This window comes from Chionomys nivalis, chromosome 3 (assembly GCF_950005125.1).
Source record: "Chionomys nivalis chromosome 3, mChiNiv1.1, whole genome shotgun sequence".
Lineage (NCBI taxonomy): Eukaryota > Metazoa > Chordata > Mammalia > Rodentia > Cricetidae > Chionomys > Chionomys nivalis.
In genome coordinates this window covers 46,517,478-46,539,613 of record NC_080088.1, presented here as the reverse complement: position 1 = coordinate 46,539,613, position 22,136 = coordinate 46,517,478, and the positions used below count along the sequence as shown (strand labels likewise).

The 22,136-nt window shown below is 39.2% G+C and overlaps 1 protein-coding gene across 4 annotated transcripts in view; it reads left to right on the top strand.

The window, feature by feature from the left end:
* Window positions 1–22,136, top strand: part of Atp6v1a (ATPase H+ transporting V1 subunit A) — a 53,957-nt gene that overhangs the window by 12,567 nt on the left and 19,254 nt on the right. For 3 of the 4 annotated variants that reach the window (XM_057764052.1, XM_057764050.1, XM_057764053.1), the window contains exons 2-9: window positions 8,195–8,295; window positions 8,931–9,025; window positions 11,232–11,360; window positions 13,626–13,840; window positions 14,074–14,211; window positions 16,675–16,826; window positions 18,661–18,823; window positions 19,499–19,607. In XM_057764052.1, coding sequence (XP_057620035.1) covers window positions 8,944–9,025; window positions 11,232–11,360; window positions 13,626–13,840; window positions 14,074–14,211; window positions 16,675–16,826; window positions 18,661–18,823; window positions 19,499–19,607 — 988 coding nt within the window. In that variant the 5' untranslated portion in view covers window positions 8,195–8,295; window positions 8,931–8,943. The remainder of the gene's footprint in view (window positions 1–8,194; window positions 8,296–8,930; window positions 9,026–11,231; window positions 11,361–13,625; window positions 13,841–14,073; window positions 14,212–16,674; window positions 16,827–18,660; window positions 18,824–19,498; window positions 19,608–22,136) is intronic. The other variant, XM_057764051.1, reaches the window with a different exon arrangement.

Sequence of the window (22,136 nt, the reverse complement as noted above, 5' to 3'; positions counted from 1 at the left end):
TGGAACTAGCTCTTGTAGACCAGGCTGGCCTTGAACTCACAGAGATCCACCTGCCTCTGCCTCCCAAGTGCTGGGATTAAAGGCGTGCGCCACCACCGCCCGGCTTTTTTTTTTTATTTATTTACTTTATTATGTATACCCATTCATTTTTTTATGATAGTACAAAATGTATATACATGTAAAATATTTATTCCTGAATCATTCTCTTTTATTGTTATTTTGACCAATTGAATGGATCCATAAAGACAAGGACCCAAAACCTTTGTCCTTCTATGTTTTCATTTGTAGCAAGGTGGCGACTGCCCAAATTAACTGTGTCAAAGTCCCAGACTGTGGCTACATTTCATACATCCTGTGCAGATTTATCAGCTTCCAAAGGAGGGTGTGGTTTCTCCTGGGCAGTGTTTTCTAAAAGAGAAGAGAAATTGCTCTCAGAAGCTCCTACAAGATTTTCCTTGCTTTTTATTGGTTAGACTATTCCCAAACAAGCAACTGAAATGATAGAATTCCCAAAATTTGAAGGAAATTTGGGTTTAGGTTTTATTGACAGGAAAAGGAGTCTAGGTATGCATAGTGAAATAAATCTGTCATATAGCATTTCTTTGTCGTTTTCTGCTTTGGGGGGAGGGTGGTGTTTTGTTTTGTTTTTTTTCTTTGCTGTCCTGGAACCCATTCTGTAGACCAGGTTGGCCTCCATCTCACTGAGATCCGCCTGCCTCTGCCTCCCAAGAGCTGGGATTAAAGGTGTGCGCTGCTGCCGCCACCACTGCCATATACTATTTCAGATAGATCTGCTGAGCGGGTAAAATAGCTGAATAGGGAAGTACTTACAGCATGGCTAGTTTGCAGTAGTATTTTGCATTAGAAATGACCAAACTAAAGTTTTTAATTGGAATTAACTTTGAGCACGCATAAAAATATTAAACAGGTTAGGTTACCTTTCTCTATGCAGGAAAATTGTTGATAAAAATAAAGAGATGTAAGTAAGGTCAGACTAAGTGGCACGTGCCTATAGTTACATCACTCAGGAGGCAGAAACAGTGGAATTATAAATTCGAAACCAAGATGGGTGGTACATACAATGAAACCCTGTCTTTAAAGTTAATCAGTAAATAAGAAATGGAGCAGTAGACACCTACATACATGTCCTGATGTGATTGTTGCATCCTGCATACCCGTATCGACCTGTCACACTGTATACCTTGGGATGCATACAATTAATAATAAAAGAAACTTAGGTATTTGGTTGAAATCTAATGTTTTTTTTATAAACAAAATAACCAAAAAACTCTGTGCTTTCCAAAAATTGTTTTTAATGAATTAGTATGTTCTTTTTCAAATATTATATTAAATAACACTTCAGTGTTAGTGAAGTGGGTCAGATTTGTATGTGATTTGCCTTGGAACTTTAGTATTATCTGTTATGTCACCTCCTTGTCTCTAGCCCAAACTATGGTAGTAGAAGAAATGGGTTCTAGGAAAAAGACATTCCTAGGTACAGCACACTAACAGTGGCAGTTTGGCGTGTGCTGTAAGGCGGAGGTGGGAAGGCAACTTCTGGTGTTCCGCAGTGCTGGTGGGGAGAGACTGATGACTCACTGTCAGATGACGGCCTCTGCTGCCTTCTGGGTTGTTCCTTTTCTATGACAGATTCTTTTCTGTTTTGTTTTTCGCAAATATGGTGGGAACTATAATTTATAATTAAGGGTATCTTAGTTGTAAATTATAGTTGCTTTTTATCCTTAAATAGGAATCCAGTAGCTCGGGATAAATTTTAATGTAATCATTGAATTGGTTTTTGTTTGAATGTAGCTGTGTATGCCACATTTTCTTCCTGGCTCTGGTGGGAGCTCTGGAGTTCTAGCCCAGGAACTCTAACCTGCTGAGCTAGTGCTGTATCCCTTTCACATCCCCGGCGGGGATAACTGTATAAACGGAGTCTCATGCAGCATCAAATCATAGTGTATTTGCACCTTCTACTGTAAAGACTTGGGATAAGGTTAGCTTTTAATATAATATCACTCTTAATTTTCCCCCTGAAAATACTTTAGAAGGTTGTTTAACATTTTTTATTTTTAATTGTTTATGTGTGTGTGTGTGGGTGGGTGCCCAAGGTGCATGTTCAGGAGACTGGAGGCATTAGAACCCCACGAGTTACAGGGGTTGTGAGTCACGTTAAGGGTCGCTGGCACAGAAATAGACTCCACTACAAGAGCAGGCTGCTCTCCTAACTGCCCAGCCACCTCTCCAGCCTGTGTTGGACATAGGCCATAACGCACGCCTTTAATCCCAGCAAGAGGCAAGACAGGAGGATCTCAGTGAGTTCGAGGCCAGCCTGGTTTCAGGATAGCCAGGAATATTACACAGAGAAACCCTGTGTAATTTAAAAAAAAAAAAAAATTAGTGGGCACTTTTTATTTTGACTGTTTTTATAGATAGATGGCTCAGAGGTTAAGAGCATTGCCTGCTCCTCCAAAGGTTCTGAGTTCAATTCCCAGCAACCACATGGTGCCTCACAACCATCTGTAACGGGGTCTGGTGCCCTCTTCTGGCCTGCAGGCGTACACACAGACAGAGTATTGTATACATAATAAATAAATAAATATAAAAAAAAGAAAAGAAAAGAAATAGTTGCTATGTTGTAAAACAGTGTTTATCAAACTACTACATGCTCAATTGTGTTCACTTATCAAATCTCTGTAATATGTCTACCTAATAAAAAATTTTCAGTTTCCTTAAACTCCTTTGTATTGCTAATAGAAAATGTTGTTTTGGCAGAGCTGATGTAGAATTCACAAAATTATAGATCTGAGAAGAGAGAGCTTTTGAGATACTCTGATGTAACTGTCACGATGAGGTAGAGAATATTATATTGTCTTTATCAAATATAATTGTTTCAATGCAAGTACTAGAAATCAACATAGTAAATTAAGGGTGCAGAAGGGTATAAATACGTAAAGAGCATAGAGGCATAGAGTTAGAGGCCAGCTGCCCAGGTTCAAATCCTGCATTTATTTTCTTTTTCTTCTTCTTCTTCTTTTTTTTTTTTTTTTTTTTTTTTTTTTTTTTTTTTTTTTTTTTTTTTGCAACAGCGTTTCTCTGTGTCGCTTTGGCTATCCTGGAACTCACTCTGTGGACCAGGCTCAGTATTTTCTTTCAACTGAATGTTTATGAGTTCCAGGCCTGCCTAGTCTACACAGTGAGTTCCAGGACAGCCAGGGCTACACAGAGAAACGCTGTCTCAAAAAAAAAAGAAAGAAAGAAAAGAAAAGAAAAAGAAAAAATGTCAAATTAAAGCAAAGATGTTCATCTGGTGACAAGTTGTCTAGAGGTAAATTTGTAGGGTTTCTCTGTGACTGCCCTCGAACTCACTGTGTAAACCAGGCTAGCCTTGAACTCACAGACTTGCACTTGCCTCTGGAGCACTGGGATCACTGTCTTATTATCTTAATGTTATTGCTTCTAATGCCTAGTATGTGCCTCGAATGTTTAAAACAACAACAAAAAGAAGTTAAAAAGGATAGGTCCCAAAGTTCCCATTGTGACTATACTTATCCAGCTGACTGATAAACCCACAAAACAGCTGACTAATGAACAAATCCATTTCATTTCTTTCCATTAATCATCTTTCATATATAACTGAGACTTTAGTTATCTAGTTTAAAAATTACAAGAGATACTGTTTGGCCTCATGAAGACCTTTGAAGGCCTTTCTGCACCCCGGGAGAGTTTAGCTGTCTGCTGGAGAACACTGCTGTGTACTCTGATGCCTTTTCTCTCCTGTGTAGCCTGACGCCTCTTTGTCACCAGAGTGACTCCAAAGTGTAGTCTGATGTCTTTTGAGTTTCAGCTTTCCCTCCTTTAAGCTCCACTTCACACGTCTTCCCTCTGCAATCTTCTAAAATCAGCCTGTGCTGCTTCTGAGAGCACGCGCATCTCCTTATGTTAACTGCCCGGCTGGCTTTTTTCTCACCATGCCAGAAGAGGATTAAAGGATGGTAAAAGGAAATTTGGATATCACGACATATTTTCTTCTGTAGTACAGCAGCTGGCATATCATCGATGCTAATAGTACATTTTGTTCAGTAAATAAAATTATGATATTGCACAGTATAATTTTAAAAAAATAGCCAGGTAATTATGTTTGCTTAAATAATAGAAAGGTAAGGATACATTTAGGAGCCTGGAAAGATGCTCCCTAGGATAAAAGCATTTGTTGCTATTGCAGAAGACCTGGATTTGGTTTCAGCACTCACATAGTGGCTCACAACCCTCTGTAACCCTAGTTGCAGGGGCTCTGATGCCCTCTTCTGACCTCTTTGGGCATCAGGCATGCATGTGGTACACATACATACATGCAGACCAAACATTCATCCACCCCACCTCACCCCACCTCCGCATTCACTGGCACCTGGACACACACAAACATGCAGCATTAAAAAAAATCTTATAGCATTAAAAAAAAATCTTATTTAAAAAGCGAAAGTAGCAGCTCCTGATGCTGCTACATTAAACATTAAACCTTTTAGAAACGAGGCAATCTTGGCTTAGAATAATAACATTAAATTAGTTCCTCTTCATATTTCTTTTCCCTCAGGCAGACCAGTGAGGTATCTTACCTCAGTCCTGTTGGAATCAACAGATGAAACAGGATAATCAAAGAATTTGATTTTCCCAATGCCACAATTTAAAAATTTAAGCTCAGTCTTTTTGACTCAAAGTCTTGGTCTCTGCCCTGCCAAACAAAGGCGTGTCCAGATCACCTGAAGTAATAGTCTTTTGTTCTTACTCAGTATTTAAAGTGTTTTTATTTCTAGTGCTCCAGTTGGAAAGCAGTCAATACAAATACGATAAAATACTTTCAGGAAGGCTAGCCCAAGGAGTGAGGGATCATAAAAGATTGCCTTGGAGCAAGGAACAACAGAAGGGTGGGAGCATAGACATACCCACTGTGAAAGAAGGCATTTCTGGAAGTAAATGGGCTTTTCAAAATTGAGATTTTATTCAAGTAGCATTACTAAGGGAATGTTTGTGAGCATTTCTCATTTCACAAGGAACATTTGACCAAATCTGTAATTAAATCACAATTCTTAGAGAATTGGTAGTGTGATTTTTGTTTTTTCAGTTAAAGATAAGGGATTTTGATTTGTCTCAGTTTTCCTGCAGCATATTAGAGGAACCTAAATGTGATCCCGAGTCAGCTGACTCAAGGTTCTCATGCTGTCTCCCCTTTACTGGGCGGATGATCATGTGTCACAAGCACTGTATAGGAAATACCCACACTGGGGAAGAACTTAGTCTGGCCGGTGACCTCACTAACATGTCTGCTTTCCTGAAGGTGTGCATATATGTGTGTGCATCTGAATATGTGTGCATGCGCATCACATCCATACGAGACCCCACAGAGATCACCTGACAATGGATCACCTGGAACTGGACATAGAGACAGTTGTGAATTACCGTGTGGATGCTGGGAACTAACTTAGCTCCTCTACAAGAGCAGTAAACTATCTTAACCACTGAGCCATCTCTCCAGCCCCTGAAGAATTTTTATGTGTATATTTGTTTGTATGAGGCTAACTGTAGAGGCCTAAAGAGGATATCAGATCCCCTTGAGCTGGAGTTGCAGGCAGTTGTGACTGCCTGATCGTGGTTGTTATCTGATCCTTTGTAAGAGCAGCAAAAACTCTTAGCTAAGCTATCTTTCCATCCTCCTCTTAGTTTGAAGATTTTGACAACTTCTATCCTAACTATATATATTATCTTTAGGGTTTTTTCCTTTGTCTTTTCTCCCATCATCTGGTATTTTCTAGGAAGCCTTGTTGTTCTCGGGACTGGGAAGATAACTCAATTCGTAAAGTGCTTGTGGCTCATGGATCGGGATGTGAGTTCAGCCCTCAGCACCCACCCACTAAGTCAGCTGTGCTTCCTGGAGGCTGAGACGGGTGGATGCCTAGGCCTCACTGGCTAGCCTGAGCAAATCTGCAAGCCCAAGTCCTAGCGAGACTCTTTCTCAAAGGCAAGGCAGACACTCCTGAGAAATAACACCCAAGATTTACCTGTAGGCTCCACACAGCTAAAAGATTGCAAATTGGCCAGGCAGTGGTGGTGCACACCTTTAATCCCAGCACTCAGGAGGCAGAGACAGGCGGATCTCTGTGAGTTTGAGGCCAGCCTGGTCTGCAAGAGCTAGCTCCAGGACAGGCTCCAAAGCTACAGAGAAACCCTGTCTCAAAAAAAAAAAAAAAAAAAAACACAAAAAACCCTTTAGCCGGGCAGTGGTGGCACACACCTTTAATCCCAGCACTCGGGAGGCAGAGGCAGGCTGATCTTTGCGAGTTCGAGGTTAGCCTTGTCTACAATAGCTAGTTCCAGGACAGGTTCCAAAGCTACAAAGAAACCCTGTCTCGAAAAACCAAAAAAAAAAAAAAAAAAAAAAAAAGTGTGTGGTGTAACTGTGATCATCTAGCATCTCTAAAAGTACTGAAAATCACTCCTCGGTGTTGCCATCTCAACAAACTCAGGCCTTGGTTTTCCTGCCTGTGTTCTTTCTCTCTGGACTCAGCACTTTCAGAACTTACGTTCCGGCTACCTTTGTTGTTATATGTGCTTTATCCATATTGGTCTGCACTTTACCCATGTTCTCTATGGTAGAATACAGTCCAATACAGTGTTTAGACCTTGAAAAATGAAGTCACTTTTCTGTATAGTACAGCGGGGTGACCAGTAAAAGCACCCTGAACATAGTCACGTGTTTTAGCTGCAGCTTTTATTCTCTAGCTTTGCCACAGTCCACCGAAGTGCAATGCCATTCAAGCCTCTCCCGATTTACTGTTTCAGCAACAGCGTGAGTGCATTTGTTTTCTTGACATTCAGGTAGAGACCCATAAATTAGTATCGTGTATCTCTGCATACTTAATCCCTATTGTTGCCCTGATGTAAGGTAAGCTTTTCTACCAGCCAGACTGGTCTGTTATACTGTTCCTGAATCTTTTATTTCCATTCTTCTCTTGTTGTCCCTTCTGGAATGTCTTTGCCACTCACCCTTGTCTAGTTTGTACACATACTACCTGACCTTCAAAATGCCTTCACTAAACATTGTAGTCTTTTAACATTTACTAAATGTGTATGATATAGCACTTTATTTTGTGGTTGATTGGAGGGCATTATTTAGCATTCTCACATCTAAGTATTTTTTTTATCGCCGTAATATAATCATTAATAATTGTTAACTTAAATCAGCAGCCCCAAAATAAACTTTCAACGCCAGAATCCTTCACCAATTTTCCTTTCTGGTATTGTTTTATGTGTCCTTTGTTGGTTTTAGTCAGGATCTCTCTCTGGAGCACAGGCTGGTCCAGAGCTTTCTTGATAAACCGGGCTATCTTCAAACCTCTGACAAACCTTCTGACTCTGCTTCCCAAGTGCCAGGAATACTAGTGTGGGCCACCCGGCCAGGTTTCTAGCCTGTGTTTAGACACAGGCAGTTGTCCCTTGAAGTTTTCAGATTGCACACCTAAAGATAGAGAGAGGTTAAACTACATTTTCTTTTTTTTAAGATTTATTTATTTGTTTGTTTTTATAAATAGTTTATATTTGTAATTTTTTATATTTATTTTTGTTTTATGAGTATAAATGTTTGCTTGCATGTATGTGTATCCTGTGCATGTCTGGTGCCTGTGGAAGCCAAAATAGGATGTCACCTCCTCTCCCCCAGACCTGGAGTTAGCGACAGTTGTGAACTGTGATATGGATGCTGGGAACTGAACCTGGGTCCTCTGAAAAATCAAGTGCTCTTAATAACCAAGCCATTTTCCCAGGCCCTGAACTAAATGTTCTTAGTGGTTCTGTGTTCTACTAAAAGAAAAAAAAAGGAAAAATGCCGCCCTCCTCCCCAGGCATTTCAATTTCTGGGGTTTTTTGTTTGTTTGCTTGTTTGTTTCTCTGTGTAACAATTTAGCTGTCCTGGACCGCTCTTGTAGACCAGGCTGGCCTCGAACTCAAAGAGATCTCCTGTTTCTGCCTCCCAAGTGCTGGGAATAAAGGCATGCGTCGCCACCACCCGACCTCCCCCAGGCATTCTTAAAGATAGATTTGAATGTAAAACAGTTTGTTCCGTAACAAGTGTTATGATTAAATAAATAAATAAAACAAAGATGGGGACTAAGTGGTTACAAAGGTGTTCCTCTTGCAGAAGTCCTGGACGGTTCCTAGCCCCTGCACAGTGATTCACAACAGCCATAACTCCAGTTCCAGGAGATTAGCACCCTTTTCTGGCCTGTCTACAGGCACCAGGTATGCATTTTGTACACATACACACATTAAGACAAAACACTCATAGGATTTTTATTTTATTTTTATTTATTTATTTATTTTGGATCTTTTTTTTTTTTTTTTTTTTCTTCGAGACAGGGTTTCTCTGGTTTTGGAGCCTGTCCTGGAACTAGCTCTTGTAGACCAGGCTGGTCTCGAATTCACAGAGATTAGCCTGCCTCTGCCTCCCGAGTGCTGGGATTAAAGGCGTGCGCCACCACCGCCCGGCCTATTTTGGATCTTTTGAGACAGGGTTTCTCTGTAGCTTTTTTGGTTCCTGTCCTGGAACTAGCTCTTGTAGACCAGGCTGGCCTCGAACTCACAGAGATCCGCCTGCCTCTGCCTCCCAAGTGCTGGGATTAAAGGCGTGCGCCACCACCGCCCGGCCACCCATAGGATTTTTAAAAATGGATAAAGCATTGAAAAAATAAAGGAAAAGGTACAATTGAAATAGATGCTTAGATACAATTGAAAAAGCTGGCAATTGAATAAGCCCTAATAACTAAATTTTGTGAATTTTATGTTATATTTCATTCTGGAACAGAATATATACCATCTATGCTAATTATTTTGTTTTAGAGTTTGTAATTCTGATTTACTTTCCTTTTTTGTCTTAGGTAAATTAGTACAATGGATTTCTCCAAGCTACCCAAAATACGTGATGAAGATAAAGAAAGCACTTTTGGTTATGTACATGGAGTCTCAGGGCCTGGTAAGTAATGCAGTCCTCTAAGAGGAAGGGTGCCTCTCTGCGAGCAGCATCTTTCCCAGGTCTTTCCAAGGGCCGTGGGGAGAAACAAGTGCCTACTGACCCACAGAGATGGCTTCCTACTTTAAGTCTTGTAGTGACTATGAAGGGGTGTAGCCATCATGGTGGTTCCTCAGGCACTAATCACGTGCATTGATGGTCTGTCATTGAGTCCAGCTTTGGGGTACCATGCTTATTAGGGAAACATAGCTTCAACTTTTTGTTGTTGTTGTTAAATTTGAAATTTAAAAAGCTTTAAGGTTTGTAACGTGTAATACACAGTACCTTGATGTATAATAAATGTTCAGTTGATCTCTATAATGACCTCCAGAGCGTTTCTTGGTAATGTTAGCGTGTCTTCTTTGTGTTTATACATCGGTCTGAATGACTATTGCAGGTATATCTCACAACTGACTACTAGAAAGGAAGAAGTCTGATGGCCTGATACTGAAAATAGAAAGTAGTTTTAAATTTTGTATGTATCCATTTGGTCAAACTTTGTATTTAAAAATAATCATCTCATTTTAGTATTCATTTTTTTGTTGAATATCCCACTAACAGATGTGACTTGCAGTTCCCTGGGTACAACTGCTCATTATTAATTTTGTTAGTGACATAAAAATTTATCTTTCCTCTCACGCCATAGTTATTGTCTTCTTATCACCCTGAACGTGATGACAGCTTTTTGGTGTTTTGCAAATGAAGACTTAATTCGTGTGTCCCACTTTCTTCTCCCTGAGAATTTAATGAGCGTAGGCTCATTGGCAAGAAGTAAAGAGTACACATTTCATTGTTTTTGATCCCTTTTTAATCCCTAAGTACTTCTTAATAGAGCAGTGGTTCTTAACCTTTCTAACACTATGACCCTTTAATACAGTTCCTCATGTGGTAACCCAACCATAGAATTATTCCATTGCCCCTTCATAATTGTAATTTTGCTACTGTTATGGATTTCCCTGTAAATATCTGATATGCAGGATGTCTGATATGTGACCAAAAGAGTTGCCACCCACAGGTTGAGAACCACTGTAACAGAAAAATGATATCCTTTGGGATTTATGAAATAGGATTTTTTAAATTCACTGTCTGATATTTCCAGACATTTTAGTCCTTCTTATATTGTATATACAGAAGCAAATAGGAAACTAATAGGTCTTCAGTTTTCTAGAGCGAGTTAATTAGCATTTATTCTTTTCCACCGCAGCAATCCCTATCACATAGCTGTAATCAGTTGTATTGCAGGCGAAGTATTAAGAATGGGCTCGCTCTTATGCATTTCTACAAATGGGGCACCCTTCTCTTCCTTTCAGAAAAATAATTTTTGTTTGCTAGACAGCATGGTCCAAAATAGCAGCAAGTTCTAATTCTGGCTCCTGCTTGTGAGTTGAAAATAGAGGTCCTTTCTTAACTGAAACTTTATACAGTGGTGGAGGCTGGTTATAAACATCCTATTCTTTAATAAAAGGAATTAATTATGCACATGTGGGGCAGTGGTGTTATTTTTAGGCAGATTTCAAATAACCTGGGCTGGCCTTGAACTTGCTATATGCATACATATATACATATACATATCCTGATTGTGGCTCTGCTTCCCAAGTGCTGAGGTTGCAGATGTGTACTATCTGGCTATGGATAAAATTCTTCTTTAATCCTTGAATTAACAGTTTGTTAAAGGTTCTAAAGGTTCACATCTAAGGAAACTGTAGAATCACTGGTTTAAAGTAATGAAAAGCAAAAGTCTCTCATGGGATAACAGCACAATAGACTATCTACTGTATGACATTCTGAAGCTCTTAATTCTAGTGTAAGGTGTTTGCTTGTTTGTTTGTTTATGGTTCCTAAAGCCTTCGGCGCGTGTATAAAGTAACGTGGGTTGTTCAGGATGTACTGCAGTACTGTGAGGTAAGTGCTTTCGTATGAGACTTCGAGTTCTTAAATTGGTTGGCTTTTGTGTTGCATTGATCAATGACCTTAGCCTAAAAGTTTATTTTGTCTCCTCTGTATCACTTACTAAAAGTATGTCTTTATGTGAAACCATAAAGGTTGCTCCATAGTGGAAATTCTTCTTCCATATGAATAATGAGAAGGCGTGCTACCGAATTTATTGGATACTGAAATTATTTGTAATTATTCACAGAACTTTGGGTCACCAGTTTCTTGTTCTTTACAGTGGTTACAGCCTGTGACATGGCAGGTGCAGCTATGTATGAGCTGGTGAGAGTAGGTCACAGCGAGCTGGTTGGAGAGATTATTCGATTGGAAGGCGACATGGCTACCATTCAGGTGTATGAAGAAACTTGTATCCTTTTTCTGTTTGGTTTCCTGCCGCTTTCTGTGTGTCGGGGTTTAAGGGTTTAAGGCAAAAGTAGAAGCAGTAATAACCAATGACAATGCATGAGTGATGTACATATAATAAAGAAATATTCAAGAAAGAGCTACTGGAAATTATGTTCTTGCTTAAGAAACTGGAATTGTATTCTGAATTTTCATTGCTCTTAACATTTGGTGTCACAAACTTCAGGAAGTACAGTTGCAAATTTATTTAGAAGATTTTGTATTGTAGAGGAAAGCGTAAATGGAATAATAATATTGGCTTATGTAGTTAAAATTACCTAGTCATGATTTTTTTTAAAAAATAATGAATATAGAGCATTTCACTGTTCTCAGTGAATAATATATTACAGCTTTAGCACTAAGAAGTCCTTGCTATTGGGTCGCTACTATATTGACTTATGCATAATCCCTATTTCCAATTTTCTGTGAAAATAGAGGAGGGGCTGATAAGATAGTGGAGCATGTAAAGATGCTTGGCGCCAAATCCAACAAGATGTCTGAACCCTGGAACTCGTGCAAAGGTGGAAGGAGAAAACAGGGTACAACGCTTCCTATTCTTCCATGCCTGCACTCACGCACACATGATCAACCAATGCTAGAAACATTTTTTTAATAAAAATGTAGAGAAATATTCTGTAATTCTCTGTAAGCCTCACAGAGAGTTGCTCTTTAGAAATTCATATGTCTTTTAACTTAATTCTCAAGGTCAGCATTAAGTCCTTGGGGTTTTAAGCAGATTTGGTTTTCTTGCTCTTCTAACAAGCATGCTTGGAAATAGCTAGCTTTCCTGTAGGAGTAGTTGGTGCTGTTGTAAAACAGAATCATCTACGAAGGAATTGAAGTCTCTGTGTGTTTGTGTATGTGCAGGCACACATACATATAAGGACACATGTGGCTGAAGACCCAGAAGGCAACCTCATGTGCCACCCAACACTTTGAGACAAGAGCTCATTTTGCATGGAGCTTGCCAAATAGGTTAGACTTGCTGGCTCTCCAGCCCCAAGAATCCGAGTCTGCCTATCCGAGCTGAGATTTAATGCACTTTTTAACATGGATGCTAGAGATTAGATTCAGATCCTCATGCTTGCAAGCACTTTAATAACTGAGATCATGGAAAAATGTTAATGATGTGATCTAGAGAAAGGAATACTTTTTTGAGAAATTCTTTGTTAGGGCCTACAATTCTTTGAACTCATAGATTTAATAAAATTCATATCAGATACTGATAATGAGAATAAATGTTTTAGAGACCCTTCTACTATAATTCATAGATGTTCTTACTCCTTTTTTATAGCTACATATAATTCCAGCATATAGGATTATCATGATTCTGTAATCAATAGTATACATTTGATGACTTATAGTCTTTTTTTAAAAAATGTTACAGTGTAACATTTTTTGAGAGATTTTTCTAAATTATTCTCAGTGAAAGTTGTATTAGTTGTACTGTCAACAAATGCTATAAAACAAGGAAGATTCACTATCAGTGCTCAACTTTAGACTCTTCTCTTTCTAAATCATCTCCTTAGCTCTCAAAATTTTTATTTTTTGTCTAAGTATCACTATTCTTTATAGAAGACTGCTGTTCTGCAGTGGTATGTTCACAGTGAAGCAGGAAGGAAATGCTTTTGCTTCTGTTCTTCAACCCGTGACTCCTAAACTGCAGAGGCACTTGAAAACTGCAATAGGTAGACTCAGCAGTGCCCAGGACGTCCCGAGGCTCACACAGGAATGTTAAGATACTTCATCAGACATGACTAGCCGCTTACAGTATTCGGTTGCATTATATTCTTGTCACTGACATCATGAATGTTTACAAGGCTGAGCTTTTGGTGGTCACCAGACTTAAAATCCAAGGTGGTAGACACAAATATGCAGTAGGTTTCCAGTCTTACTGAAAGTCCTACAGTATCCAAAAAATACATACACCTTTCTCATCATTAGAATTGTGGTTATTTGGGAACGAAATTAATTCTTTTTGTTTCCAGTTTACTCATTATTCTTTCATTGATATCAGTTGTTAGGATATACACACTTATTAAACTCTTTGGATATGATCATAGGTATATCTTTTGTTCTTAGACACTGTAAAATATTACTGAAATATCAAGTCTGTGGGAAACCTTGGGAACTTCTAGATCTCCTTAAATGTCATGGCCCTTTAAATGGTTACTTCTATTAATAGTATCTTCCAACTCTGTTTTACATTTTCCTCAACTGCTGTTTCTAGCTGGTGTCTCTGTTGGAGACCCTGTACTCCGCACTGGGAAGCCTCTCTCAGTAGAGCTTGGTCCTGGCATCATGGGAGCCATTTTTGATGGTATCCAGAGACCCCTGTCAGATATCAGCAGTCAGACCCAGAGTATCTACATTCCCAGAGGAGTAAATGTGTCTGCTCTTAGCAGAGATATCAAATGGGAGTTTACACCCAGCAAAAATCTACGGGTATGTCTGTGTAACCAGGAATTCCTAAAGTTGGTGAAAGACTAAAATGTGTATTTAGTAAAATATTTTATACTCTTAGTCTAAATAAGTATAAACCATGGATGTACTGTCCAATTTTTAATGCACTTATTGTACATAGACTAATGCTTTATTTATGTTAGGCAAATGCAAAAGTAAGGGTAAGTCTACTTATTTTATTCAAGTATTAAAAAGTGAATGCATTTGTTCCTTAGGTTGGTAGTCATATCACTGGTGGGGATATTTACGGGATTGTCAATGAGAACTCACTCATCAAACACAAAATCATGTTACCCCCACGCAACAGAGGAAGTGTGACTTACATCGCACCGCCTGGGCATTATGACGCCTCTGTAAGTACTACTTGGGTTTTGTCCTGCACGGCAACTTGTTCATATATGGCAGTTACCAGCAGTTCCGTTCCCTAAAACCATTAAAACATTTCTAATAATTTAAGGTTTTTTATTTGTTTATTTATTCATTTACTTTCCTTATTTTTATGATGGTAGGGAACAAATTGAGCCTTGCATATGCTAAATAATGACTCTACCACTGAGCTGTATAAATTTTTAAGAGTGATTTTGTTTTGACCTGGACTTGAGAATACAAGAAACAGAATGTACCTTTTAAAAAAGAAGTATGACATTTTCCTATCTTTTTAACTGATGGATTTGCCTAAATCTCATGTTCATTAGGATTAGAATGAACTTTGATTTTAACTGTCAATTAGTAGTCACATGATTATGTAATAGATTGTGTGAATTGTTACTTTAAGTCCACTGTTGTTTTATTTCTGCTTAGCAACCACACCTCAGCCTACTGATATTTTAACTACTCTCTATGCTCCACAGCCCACAGTCTTACCCCACTGCCCACAAGGCCTGTTGGGATTTCAGGTCCCCCCAGGCAACCAGAGTGGCTATTGTTTTATCTAAGTTGTTCTATTACAAATAAGGACTTGAGACAGGCAGTGCCTTTAATCCCAGCAGAAGCAGAGGCCTGCAGATCTCTGAGAGTTCAAGGCCAACCTGGTCTTCAGAGAAAGTTCCAGGATGGGCCTCAAAGCTACAGAGAAACTCTGTCTTGAAAAACCGAACCCCCCCCCCCCCAAAAAAAAAGAAATAAATAAGGACTTGGTGGTCAGATGTTGGGATGAAAACCTGCTAGATCAGAGAAGCCAAGAAGCAGCCAGCCAACCCAGCAAGAGGGTGAACCTCCCCAGACCATCCCAAACCCAAAAGACTGTGAAACTCTGAAGTCCCTTCCTCCTTCCTGTGTCCATCCGTCCATATCCTGGGTCCCCTGGCTCATTTTTGTCAGCTAGTCACTGACTCCACTCTCTGATCCCAAGTTCATTTATTAACATCACCTTGGGGTTTCACAGCACAATCAAATATCCTGCACCATTGCACCGTATATGACTTAGTTTATTGATTTTATTTATGTCACGTACTGTCAGATACAATAGACTCAGCAGTCTTTGAATCTGAAGATAATTTATTGAGAAGACCATGATAACATGTGATAACCCCCTAGTAAAATGCAAATAACCAGTTTTTCAAAAACTACTTGCCAAAAATAAGTGTGTGCTTTACAGCATACAGGGACATGCATTGGTTTGGTATTCTGAGACAGCTTTCTGGAGTTGTTCACTGGCTTAAGAGATTCGCTCGTTCCCAGTGGAGGAATTGCTGTTGAACGAGACCCTTCATGTGTTAAGCAAGCTACAGGTTTCTCCTAAAATTTGGAATTATTTGAGAATAATTGAAACAGTCTCAGTGTACATAGATGCTATCATATTATCACTTCTTTTTTAAATATATTAATAAAAGTTAACATTAAATTTTGGCTTGATTTGGTTTGGTTTTTGGTTTTTCAAGACAGGGTTTCTCTATCTAGCTCTGGATGTTCTGGAACTCCTTCTGTAGAGCAAGTTGGCCTCAAACACAGAGATCTGCCTGCTTCTGCCTCTCTAGTGCTAGGATTAAAGACGTGTGCTATAGGCAGAGGCTGCTTGTTTGTTTCCTGGCCACCTAGACCCGAAATAATCGCACAGGAACTGTATTATTACAACACTGCTTGGCCTATTAGCTCACGCTTCTAATTGGCTAGCTATTATATATTTTTTAATTAATTAATTTATTTTTACTTAAAAATTTCCACCTCCTCCCATCCCCCTTTCCCCTCCCTCTCCAGTCCAGAGAGCAGTCAGGGTTTCCTGCCCTGTGGGAAGTCCAAGGTCCTCCCCACTCCATAAGTGGATTTTAACCATAAATAAAGGACATTGAGCCTATAATCCATGATCCTAGAGAAGCTAAATAAAAAGGTGAACCCATAGCTGCTATATCTTAAATTAACCATTTCTATTAATCTGTATGTTGCCACATGGTTATGGCCTACCGGGTAAGGTTCCGTCCCATGCCCAGCATCTATCTCCTGAGGAGGCTACATGACTTCCCTCTGACTCCGCCTACTCTCTCCTCCTCTATCTGCTTGGAATTCTCACCTTGTCCTATTCAGCACTGCAGTAGGCCCAAAGCAGCTTTATTCATAGCCAATGCTATTTGCAGTTACAATTTATGTAGCTGCTTACTGTGTCATGTGCTCCTTTCCAAAAACCTCTTACCACACTTCTTTTATTAATCAGTGAACTAGTAGTACACCTAGGATAAAAAGCGTGGCCGTATGTAAGACACATAATAGAAAGTGTGCATCTCCCTTCTTGTCCACAAGAGGAACTGGGGCTGCTCACGTTTTGGGATAACCGTTCACAGATTTAGCCACCCTTAGAATTCTACTGTTTTCGTTTTTTACAGGATGTCGTCCTGGAGCTTGAATTTGAAGGTGTGAAGGAGAAGTTTAGCATGGTCCAAGTATGGCCCGTGCGTCAGGTTCGGCCTGTCACGGAAAAGCTACCAGCCAACCATCCTTTGCTTACTGGCCAGAGAGTTCTTGATGCCCTTTTTCCGTAAGTTTGATATGTGTAGAAAGGAGCAGCTGGCTATGTTCCTGCCACCTGGCTCCTGGCCGCCTGGCTAGCTTATGCCCCAAAATAATAACACGGAAACTGTATTCTTTTAAACACTGCCTGGCACATTACTTTCAGCCTCTTCTTGGCTAACTCTCATATCTTGACTAACCCATTTCTAATAATCTGTGTAGCACCACGAAGTGGTAGTTTACCAGAAAGGATTCTAGTGTATGTCCATCTTGGGCTGGAGCTTCATCACATCTGCCCTGGAGAGGAGCAGCATAGCGTCTGATCTCACTTCCCTTCTTCCTAGCATTCTGTTCTGTCTACTCCACCTACCTAATTTTCTGACCTATCAGACCAAGCAGTTTTCTTTATTGATTAACCAATGAAACAACAGATTGACAAATGACCTTCCCACATCAGATATGTTCCCCCATTTGCCCTCAAGTTACTTATTTACTGTATGTAACTGTCTTTTCATAATCGTTGCAGAAATGAGTTCTCTGTATTTGATACTGTGATAGGTTTTATTTAGGCCAGGGTAACAATGGTGAATTAGGTACCTCTGTTGCCAATACTTAAGACTCCACAGTCACAAATAGCATTATTTTTAAAAACTTACTGAAAAATAAAATTTCCTGAAAACTCTGTCAAAGCATATAACTATCCTTCCTAGAATTAATAGATTGGCTTTCTATTGATTGTTAATTTCTAAAATCAAATGGCCTCTGTATGCTGCCAACAGTAGTAATGTATAGTGTGCTCTTTTTCTGTTTCCTTTGCTAGACATAAGGCTTCTCTCTATTCTGCTGTGCTTTTTACAATGCCCTCACTATTTAGTTTCCAGAAAAGACTGGTTTCTCCCTCAACCACACATCACTAAACTTATTGTTCAAAATAGCGGCCGGGCGATGGTGGTGCACGCCTTTAATCCCAGCACTCAGGAGGCAGAGGCAGGAGGATCTCTGTGAGTTCGAGGCCAGCCTGGTCTACAAGAGCTAGTTCCAGGACAGGCTCCAAAGCCACAGAGAAACCCTGTCTCGAAAAACCAAAAAAATAAAATAAAATAAAATTTCAAGCTTGGGGTGGTGGCACGTGTCTTTAATCTCAGCACTCGGGGAAGCAGTGGCAAGCAGATCTCTGTGAGTTATAGGCCAGCCTGGTCTACAGAGTTCTAGTACAGCCAGAGCTATACAGAGAAACACTATCCAAACACACACACACACACACACACACACACACACACACAGGAAGTTCAGTATTTTTAATTTCTCACGACTTTGAGTATTTATTGCCTTGCCATGAAACCCTGGCTCTCACCTGCTCACAACTCCTGTATGCTTCAGTATTTCTTAGGCTTTTTCTCATCCCATATCATACCTCTTTTAGGATGACCTTATTATTTCTTCTGACTATATTAACTTTATTGTAAGATACAAATTTCCTGGGCCTTTTCTACCCCCTCAGGAAATATGCTGCAAATATTGTTTATAGTTTTAATCTGCATGTTGCCTTTATGTGAACAGACTTGTATAAGTATGAATGTCATCAGTGCTATTTTGTTACCTTGCTGTTTTCATATAGCTCTTCCTCGGGCGCCTTATAGAATACATTTTCACTTTCCATCTACTGTAAATGATAGAGATGTTTAACCATGATAAAATATTTGCTAATTTGCTACCTGGTTGTTTTTGAGACAGTGTCTCACTCCGAACGATATGTGAATCAAGCTAGCCTCCAATCATGGATCATCCTACTACCTCAGCCTTCCAAATGCTGGGGCTACGGCGTGACCTACCATGTTCATCTCTTTGTTGTCGTCTTTTAGGTGTGTTCAAGGAGGAACTACTGCTATCCCGGGTGCTTTTGGCTGTGGAAAGACAGTGATTTCACAGTCTCTGTCCAAGTACTCCAACAGCGACGTGATCATCTACGTAGGATGCGGTGAAAGAGGGAATGAGATGTCCGAAGTTCTACGGGACTTCCCCGAGGTCTGTCTGTAGAAAACTTCAAATAATCCTCTAGAGAAAATAATGGCTCATCAGCTGTCATTGGCAATTAATAGTTTTATGCTGGGTAAAGAACAGTGCTTTCAGTTTTCAAGATGTTTTTGAAGAATTTTAAATTAATATTCGTGACTAATTTGTATATTTAAAGAAAAAGGAAATGAATTCTTTGGAGTTAAACACCTAAAAGTTTCTCATCTTTGTTCTCACATGAGAGAAAGATAAGAAGGATAAAACAATAAGGCATTTATATTTAGCTGGGTGTGGTGGCACATGCTTGTAATTCCTGCACTTTGGGAGGCAGAGCCAAGAGGGTCAGTAGTTCAGGGTTAGCCTGGACTACTTGAGACAGTGTCTAAAAAAGAAACCAAACATTTAATTGTCTAAGCTTTACATGGGCTTTGTGATCTAGGTTACTGTGGTAACATTTCCTTTTTCACAAAGTAATGGGTTTCCTTTGTTCACTTGTAATTGTCCATTTCTCAAACAGCACTGTGGGCCAGGGAAAAGGGTTGGCATGATGGGGGATGTTCTTTGGGAATTCTGACTGAAAGGATTAAACATGAACAAGTTATAACTTTTTAAAGGGGGGGAGAAATTGGAATGTTGAAATGTTATACTTAGAAAGTGGGGGATCACTAATGGATTTCATACCCTCAGCTCACTATGGAAGTTGATGGTAAAGTAGAGTCAATCATGAAGAGGACAGCACTGGTGGCCAACACCTCCAACATGCCTGTAGCTGCAAGAGAAGCCTCTATTTACACTGGTGAGTTAGGAGTTGGAATAAAAGAACTTAACAGCTCATTTAAAACACTAGCACCCATTTTTTTCCTTTGCTTTTTTTATAACTTCATTCTAGAAAACTCCCATCTAATCATATTGCTAGCTTTTAATATCTAAATTATTTACTATATGTATCATGAAAGTAAGTGAGTATAAAAATTTTTTAAAGATTTTTATGTGTGTGTATCACATGTGTGTTTATGCTCAGAGAACAGAGGAAAAGTGTGAGATTCCCTAGAACTAGAGTTACTGGCAGTTGTGAGCTACCCAGCTAGGTCCTGTGGGCAAAACTCAGGTCCTCTGCAACAGCAGTGCAAGTTCTTAATCTTTGAGTAAGCCATCTCTCCAGAAGTAAGACGGTTGTAACCCGGATGGCATTGTTGTCTTCTTTACTCCCTCTTCTTCCTAACCTTCCCTACTGACCTGGGTGGCATCATCTTCTTTACCCCCTGCTCTCCCCTGCACCCCCACCCCACCTTTTGCTGTTGTTCAGCACATCCAGGGCCTTGTGCATTCTAGACAAGTATTCATGAGCTATGTCCAAGCTTCCAGTTCTCTTAATGAGCATAAAATAATACATTTGCCTTCTTTGTGATGATTCATCTTACTATTAGTTTATATTTTAACATATTGTACTGTGTTTAAATATATTTATGCCTCTATAATTATTTCTATATACATTTTCTATTGATATTTATTGAGCTCTACATTTTTCTCTGCTCCCCTCCCTGCCTCTCCCCTCCCCGCTTCAATCCTCCCCAAGGTCCTCATGCTCCCAATTTACTCAGGAGATCTTGTCTTTTTATACTTTCTACTTCCCATGTAGATTACATCTATGTAAGTCTCTCTTAGTGTCCTCATTGTTGTCTAAGTTCTCTGGGATTGTGGTTTGTAGGCTGGCTTTCTTGGCTTTATGTTTAAAAACCACCTATGAGTGAGTACATGTCTCAAAAACAACCAGGTAGCAAATTAGCAAATATTTTATCATGGTTAAACATCTCTATCATTTACAGTAGATGGAAAGTGAAAATGTATTCTATAAGGCGCCCGAGGAAGAGCTATATGAAAACAGCAAGGTAACAAAATAGCACTGATGACATTCATACTTATACAAGTCTGTTCACATAAAGGCAACATGCAGATTAAAACTATAAACAATATTTGCAGCATATTTCCTGAGGGGGTAGAAAAGGCCCAGGAAATTTGTATCTTACAATAAAGTTAATATAGTCAGAAGAAATAATAAGGTCATCCTAAAAGAGGTATGATATGGGATGAGAAAAAGCCTAAGAAATACTGAAGCATACAGGAGTTGTGACTCCACCTTCTTACTCCTAGCATTCAGCTTAGTTTTCACCATCTAGCTCTATTCTGCCATATCATAGGCCAAAGCAGCTTCTTTATTAATTAACCAATAAAAGCAACACATATACAGAAGGACTTCCCACATCATCTCCCTTTTTCAGTCTAAATAAAAAGGAAAGTTTTAACTTTAACATAGTAAAATTACATATAACAAAACAGGTATCAAGCAAGAATTAAAGTTACAATATTTATATCTACTTTATTTTTTATCATCACTAAAGAAAACTATAATTATAACTGTCTATTCTTCAATTCAATCAAAGACTCCAGAAGGCTATATTTCCGAAGTAAAAAAGAAGTGCCTTGTAAGCAACTTCCAAAACTCTAGAATTGACAGAGACATCTCACTGCCTGGACAGTCACCCAAAGTTCTTCTGTAATGTTGGAGCATCCACTCTTCAGCCTATAGGCTAATAGTATCTGGCAGATTTTTCCATGAAGCAGGAAATTTGAAAATTGTTTATGCCTTGTATTGACAAAGTTTATAAGTTGCTTTCTTCTATGTCCTGCAAAATGTCTGGCTGTTCTTTCATGAAGCAGGAACCCTAAAGGGACCATCTCAACTTTAGGCAAGTTCAGCAGTAATTTTTCTGTGAGTCCTACATGTCCAGTTCATATAGAATAACATCAAACAGTCCAGGCAAGAGCAGTTTCTTGCCTAAATGGCTATCAAATTCCATAAGGAGCCTCTTTGATGCCCATCATCCTCTTGAAGTAGATTGGTGATACCAGGATCAGATATGTCTCATTGTCATGAAAAGTCTTAAGCTCTTAAAATATTTTAAATGCCATATTCAGTAGGTCTTTGAAATGTTTGAAGATTATCTATCTAATTGAAGTATATCTCTTTGTATTTAGGAAACCTAACGTGACTACAAACTTGACTATTATAGATGATTATCTATTAACCTATATTTCTTAATTATATATTACATTTTAAAATCAAGAGTAAAAGTATACACATAACAAATTTGCCTTAAGTTTGTATCAGTAAACCAAGATCCATACCAATGCAAATCTCAATAGCATATTTGAATGCTATTGAGTAATTTGAATGCTTTAAATGTAAACAAATATTTTTAAAGAATATCATGTTAGTCTGAAAGGCATCCACAGATCCAGGGTTGCAGTGGGTCTGTGTCACCAC